The following is a 6732-nucleotide window of genomic DNA, read 5'->3' on the forward strand; positions in this document are numbered from 1 at the left end:
TTAAACTTCGAAGAAGCCAGCTACATACATATATCATTTCGCCATTCTTGACCTTTTCTTTAATTCCGCGTGGCTCATATCACTCATTATGGTCTACTTTTCATGCAACTATACTTTTATATTACTTACATACATATTCCAAAAACAACAGAAACAAAACCGCGTTTATTCTCTCAGTGAACGAACAATTATTAAGTTGTTAAGGAGATGACCCTCGCCGACTGCATAAAGTTTCTATACGAACTTGTTAATTAGAAAAGAAAAGAAAAAACCCTAGGAAGCAATGAAAATGGGTTAAATTAAAGAGAAAAAGAGAGAATCAATAATTGAAGGATCTCACATAGTAACAGAAGAAAAGGGTTTGTGAAATATGGGGGGCTCTCCCAAAGGGTGGTGTTAGGGATAAGAAATATAAAAACACATATCTCTATCATATCATGCATGAGATATGGGTGGCTGGCTAAAAGGAACATATATATATCTTTGGTGTGTAGCCATTTGGAGGATTGCTTGTTGGAGCATTATATTTGATATATATATATATATAGGATCATATATTTATATAGTATATAGTTGTGATGAATAAATGAAGGAAAGGAAATTTAATAATAATATAGAGAAGAGCTTTTGAGAAACGCCAAGGTCGTAGCTTACAATCTTTTCATGAAAAGGAGAGACTCGTATGATGTTGAAGGGGTGATGCACATGCATCCCTCTCTCCCATCAAACTTTAACCACTTCTCAAATCATTTTCCCTAATAAATCTCTTCATATGCAGCCACAAACTTGTACTTTCTTCTCTCTCGCCCTAATCAATTAAGCTAACTACACCTATAGTTAGGTATTAATTACTTCTTTATATTAACACCTTTCTTATTAACTTAATCAGCTATATAGTATATATATCGCTGCTACTTTATCATTACCGGGGACGTTGAATTATACCATATATATGTATAATGATTTTACAAGACACCGAAAGTGACATTCTTCAATGATTTCTAAAGTTTCCTTGTAGATGAATATATGCATATGAGAAGCACATTAATTCAGAGATTCATGTGTCCTTTCATGGCAAGTACATGAGGGAGAAACTATACGTGCAACTAGCCCATAGGATAACTGCATTATGTCGTAAAAAGCTAATAGTCCAAAATCCAAACTGAAGAACTATCTAATCTACACTGTTCCACTACTGGGTCTAGTGCTTGTTTCTTTTTAATCATTTTCTTCGTTTTCCCACCATCAAATAATGTATATTTTCTCAATCTTTCCTACTCTCTCAATAAATATAAGATATTTAATACTTTGTATTTCCAATCATTAAGGATTTTATCAGATGCTTTAGAAATAAACAAACGATGCTTTGTACTTATTTTTTCTGTAAGATATGACCAACAATATCAAATGTTAAACTAAACTTTGATATAGACTTATATTCATTTGTTTTGTTTTATTTAAACAACATCGTCTGTTAAATTAGAATGAAAGACTGAAATTGAAGTAGTTAATCAAGACTATATATTAATTACTATAACTTACAATTCCACCGATGTTATTGAAACATTATTGATAGATAAATTCTGATATATATTATATTAGAAAATAAATTCAAATCTAATTCATTCTTACTAAATTACCAACTTAAAATAAGAATTAATTTTATTTATATATTTTAAATTAATCTTATTTTTAATTAATATGATATTTTATTGTTAATCTTTAAGTAAAGAAAATTGTAGCAAATCCATATTGAAAACAAATATTACAAGAGTGAGTGTTGTAAAAGAGTGAAGAAAGAAAAGTTGCGATAGTGAGAAAAGGCAATGGTTTAATACATGCTGGTCCAGCCTATTAACTCTCCTTTGCCTCTCATTTCTCCACCCGGCTCCACTTCATCATAATCTCTCATTATCATCATTTTTCTATAACAATGCATTTATGTATATTACCTTCCCCTTTTATAATTTATGTTTTACTTAAATAAATGTTTAATCCTTGGAAATTTTCCAATTTTCACATGAATTTCAATATTGTTTTTCTTATTTTGTTCATGGAATATTTTACCTTTACTTTTATTCATATTACATAAATGATAAGTTGAGTAAGACTATATACATTTTTTATGGTTTTTATTTATTTATTTTTTTCATTTTAGTCATCCATAATTTTGTTTGCCTTTTATCTTTGCCATTTATTGACAATTTTAAGTGGCTAATAAGTTACCCACGCGTGCTTTTTGAAGCTATTTTATTTAAAGAAAAAATTAATTAATATCAACGAAAATAATATAGTTGCTACTTAGTTAGGATTTTCCTTTTGGCATAGTTATTTAATGAATTGACAGATATAATTTTTTTTCCCAAATTCTTCATATGTTTTTATTTCACTGCAAAATAAAAAAAAATGTTAAAAGAAATAAAAGATGATGACATTTACTTAATGAAGTAGTATTTTTTACACATCACATTAATTGTTTTTCTAGAAACAAAATATTGGAACAAAAAATAAAATATTAAAATTTATGAACAAAAAAAAAGTAAATACGTATATATAGTACCGAGTCATATGTTTTCTTATTTTTTTATTAGTGTGTTACATGAAGAAAAGTATTGATCATTGAACAATATATAAAATCATGGACTTAATTATGTTTTAAGTTTTCAATAATAAATTTAGGTATTTTTAGTTGAGCTTTTATTAATTTTTTCTACGTTATTGATTACTTAATTTATTTTTTATATTTTTTAATTAAGTTTTTGTCAACTAAGTTAAGTGATTGCATCTTGCTTACTATTTTTATGTTGTGTTAAAAAGAAATACGAAATTTTATTATTAATATGAAATGATGTTGATAAAATGATAAATATTTTTTACTGTTTAAACATGTTGAATAATTACATATTTCTTAACTTTTACATTATCATGTACCTAATCAAAAGAATATTTCATTAGCACCATTGATAAGGATGTTAACTATTATCATCCAACACATTTTTAATAAAAAAATATTTATTATTTTATATTAATAATAAAATATTATATTTTTTAATAAATAAAACAAAATAAATAAAATAACAGCTACATCATATAATCAGTAAAATGATTTAATTAAAAATATAGAAATATAAGTGATTAACATATACAAAAATCTAATAAAACCTTAATTAAAAACAGCTGAATTTATCATACAACATAAAACTTAATTATACCTAGATAATATCTACATATCGGTACAGAAATATTTACGCGTTATTTGCTGTATAACAACTTTTTTTTTTATTTTGCTGATTCATTGAGCTTTCTTTCACTGTTGTGGACCCCAAGAATCAGATGGGATGACATGTCATCATCATTGCCTCCTAATTCTCCTTCCATTATGTTTGAACATTTCGTTATTACCAAACACCCCTTCCCTTTCCAAAATCAATTTTCTAAATCGACCACTTATATTTTCCAATTTTACCCATTCACCCCTGCCAATCAATAAACACCATCATCAGCTCCTACCAAACTTAATTTTTATACATCCAAAACAATTTTATTTTTTATAAAAAGGAAAAGAAAAGGAAGCCCTTGCGAGTGTGATGATGGAAGAATAAATTGCACATAATTATTTCCCAATCCTTGCTCAATTTTTTTAACAAAAAGGTCACAAACTAGGATCTAATAAAATAATGGCACAGAATATAATGGTATATAAAATACATAAAGTATTGACATACCCAAAACAAAAACAAGGCTCTAAAATGCCCAAAAACAACTGCCTTATCATGATTTGACAATCAAAAACGATATTTGCACATTAAAAAGTTTAACACTTGAATCATATTATAAAAAAAAAAGTAGTCTAAACTAAAATATGCCTTTTTGATTATTTAAAAATGACGTAATAATATTTTAATGTAGAAGAGAGAAGAAAGAGCATTAACTCCCTCAGTCCATCACATGCACCTATCATGGCCAATCCCCTATTTAAGCTCTTCAATCCCTTCTCATTCTCCATTCATTCCAAAACTCACATTCTCATTTCACTTCATTTCTAAATCCAACTTCAACTTAACTTTCTCTGTCTCAAACTTCTTCGTAGAAGCAAAACCAAACCACTTTCAAAACACAACACAACAGAAACAATCCAAACAGCAGAAAAATGGAGAACTTTTTTCGCCTAGTGGACAACGAAGACTTCTTCTCTCGTCGTTGCATTTGGGTGAACGGCCCTATAATCGTAGGGGCAGGTCCCTCGGGGCTTGCCACAGCAGCATGCCTTAGAGAACAAGGGGTGCCCTTCATGGTTCTCGAACGAGCAGATTGCATAGCTTCTCTGTGGCAGAAACGAACCTATGACAGACTCAAGCTTCACCTCCCTAAGCAATTCTGCCAGCTCCCCAAGCTCCCTTTCCCTGAAGACTTCCCCGAATACCCCACAAAGAAACAGTTCATAGAGTACCTAGAGTCCTACGCCACCCACTTCCAGATCAACCCTCAGTTCAACGAGTGTGTTCAGTCCGCAAGGTACGACGAGACAAGCGGATTGTGGCGGGTGAAGAGCGTTTCCTCCACTGGCGCCACACGCAACGAGGTGGAGTACATTTGCAGGTGGCTCGTGGTGGCCACTGGGGAGAATGCCGAGTGTGTGATGCCGGATATTGAAGGGTTGAGTGACTTCAAAGGTGAGGTCATCCATGCTTGTGATTACAAGTCAGGGGAAAGCTTCAGGGGAAAAAAGGTTCTTGTTGTTGGCTGTGGCAATTCCGGCATGGAGCTCTCTCTTGATCTTTGCAACCACCGTGCTTCTCCTTCCATGGTTGTTCGCAGCTCGGTAAGTTTAATTTTCATGCTAGCTGTCAGAATATGAAAGATTTACACTGTCATTCAATCACAAATCGTACACCGGATGATATCTCCTACAGCTGGTACTATAAAAGTAAAGAAAATATCAACAGATGTGGATGATATGCGTTTGAATGACAGTTGTTTTTGTCTGTGATGAAAAAGAACTTGTTTTGGTAATGGAATCTAACAGGGGTGTTCTGTTTTTTTTTGGATATAGGTTCACGTGTTGCCCAGAGAAGTATTTGGGAAATCAACGTTTGAATTTGCGGTTATGATGCTGCAATGGCTGCCCCTTTGGCTTGTTGACAAGATTATCTTGTTGTTGGCATGGTTTGTTTTTGGGAACGTGGAGAAGTTGGGGCTGAAAAGGCCTTCGACGGGTCCTTTGGAGCTGAAAAACACAAAGGGAAAGACCCCGGTTTTGGATCTTGGTGCCTTGGCGAAGATTAGATCCGGTGATATAAAAGTGGTGCCAGGAGTCAAGAGGTTCAATAACGGAGAAGCTGAGCTTGTCAATGGTGAAAAGCTCGATGTCGATGCAGTGGTGCTGGCAACCGGTTACCGCAGTAACGTGCCTTATTGGCTTCAGGTGAGAATATGTTCTAGATCTTTTTTAAAAAAATGTTTTTTTTTTCATCACAGAAGATTGTCAGATCAGAAAGGCTTTTGGGGGCAGCTTGGTTTTGTCCTTTTTTAAACTTTCTTTTGGGGCTGTTTTGGAAGCTTCTTTTTTCAGAAATTTAATAGTAGATGTTTTTATACATGTTGAGAAGTGAATTAACGTTGTTTGGGATTTATTACGTGCAGGAAGGTGAATTTTTCTCAAAGAACGGATTCCCGAAGATGCCATTCCCTCATGGTTGGAAGGGAAATGCTGGACTTTATGCTGTGGGGTTCACGAAGAGAGGGCTCTCTGGTGCTTCTTCTGATGCTGTGAAAATCGCTCAAGATATTGGCAAAGTTTGGAAAGACGAGACTAAGCAAAAGAAACAGCGCACTACTGCTTGTCATAGAAGATGCATTTCTCAGTTCTAAATGCCTAAAATAAAAGCACATGACATGACCACTAGCTAGTGCTGCTTTCTTTCTTTTTAGTCTCAGGAAATTTGTTCTTGTATAAACAAAATTACAGTATCTTGTAAAAAGAACACACAGCAGAAGAAAAAAAAATTAGCACAGAGACAGAGCCCTCTCCGACGACCAAGTTTTTTATATGGTTGGTCGTTTTGTTTTTAAAACTAAGGATGATGAGGCTTTTATTTTACCTTGTTTTTATTTCATCTCATTTTTCCTCTAATGTCGAAGTCCTTATGATATAAATAAAGATGTAACAAGACAAGTACATGAAGTACTTGAACGCTGAATTTCAATGCTAGAGTTTCAACTTTTGAAGTTCAGTTCCAATCTCTCTTCCCCTTTTGTGACAGTAGAGTTTCCATTTTTAGGCAGAGAAGTTAATGTGATCGATTATTGAGAAGCGAATATACTGTTGGATACTACGTGAGCCTGCATTGGAGTTTAACAAGAAATAGTTTTTCTTATGCAAAAAGTAATTCCAACATTTGATGAAAAGAGAGTTTGAAAGGTCAATAACTGCTTCCTACTTTGAGGCCTTATCTTAGATTATGGAATCGTTTTGTTTCTATATTTGCACTCGATTCCAACCCAAGCAGTGATCTTGAATAAGCAAGGAAAGTGGTGAATAACTGGTGCAAATTTTTCTTTGTGTGTTGGATGAGTATTGCATTAAATGGTTCATGTGATGTAAGGTTTATTATCCTGTTCATCTGACACAATAGCAAATATAGATGTTGTAACTTTCATTGTCTTTTCTGAAAATAGCAGAGTTCCTATATCCTGCAATGGCCCACAGATTGAATGCTTGCGATTGACAAC

General features: G+C 32.9%; 1 protein-coding gene across 1 annotated transcript; it reads left to right on the forward strand.

Moving 5' to 3' along the window:
* The first annotated feature begins 4023 nt into the window (after positions 1-4023).
* Positions 4024-6233, forward strand: LOC124846420 (putative indole-3-pyruvate monooxygenase YUCCA8). The gene is made up of 3 exons (XM_047323677.2): positions 4024-4822; positions 5054-5425; positions 5644-6233. The coding sequence occupies exons 1-3, from the start codon at positions 4151-4153 to the stop codon at positions 5869-5871; spliced, it is 1272 nt and encodes a 423-aa protein (XP_047179633.1). The 5' UTR covers positions 4024-4150; the 3' UTR covers positions 5872-6233.
* Positions 6234-6732: the final 499 nt, after the last annotated feature.

The sequence above is a fragment of the Vigna umbellata genome, chromosome 5 (assembly GCF_029865625.1).
Source record: "Vigna umbellata cultivar VRB3 chromosome 5, Vumbellata_1.0, whole genome shotgun sequence".
In the NCBI taxonomy this organism is placed as follows: domain Eukaryota; kingdom Viridiplantae; phylum Streptophyta; class Magnoliopsida; order Fabales; family Fabaceae; genus Vigna; species Vigna umbellata.

Coding starts and splice junctions, on each gene's coding strand:
- LOC124846420 (XM_047323677.2), top strand. CDS start 4,151: ATGGAGAACTTTTTTCGCCTAGTGGACAACGAAGACTTCTTCTCTCGT. Junction 4,823..5,053: donor CCATGGTTGTTCGCAGCTCG/GTAAGTTTAATT, acceptor TTTTGGATATAG/GTTCACGTGTTGCCCAGAGA. Junction 5,426..5,643: donor ACGTGCCTTATTGGCTTCAG/GTGAGAATATGT, acceptor TATTACGTGCAG/GAAGGTGAATTTTTCTCAAA.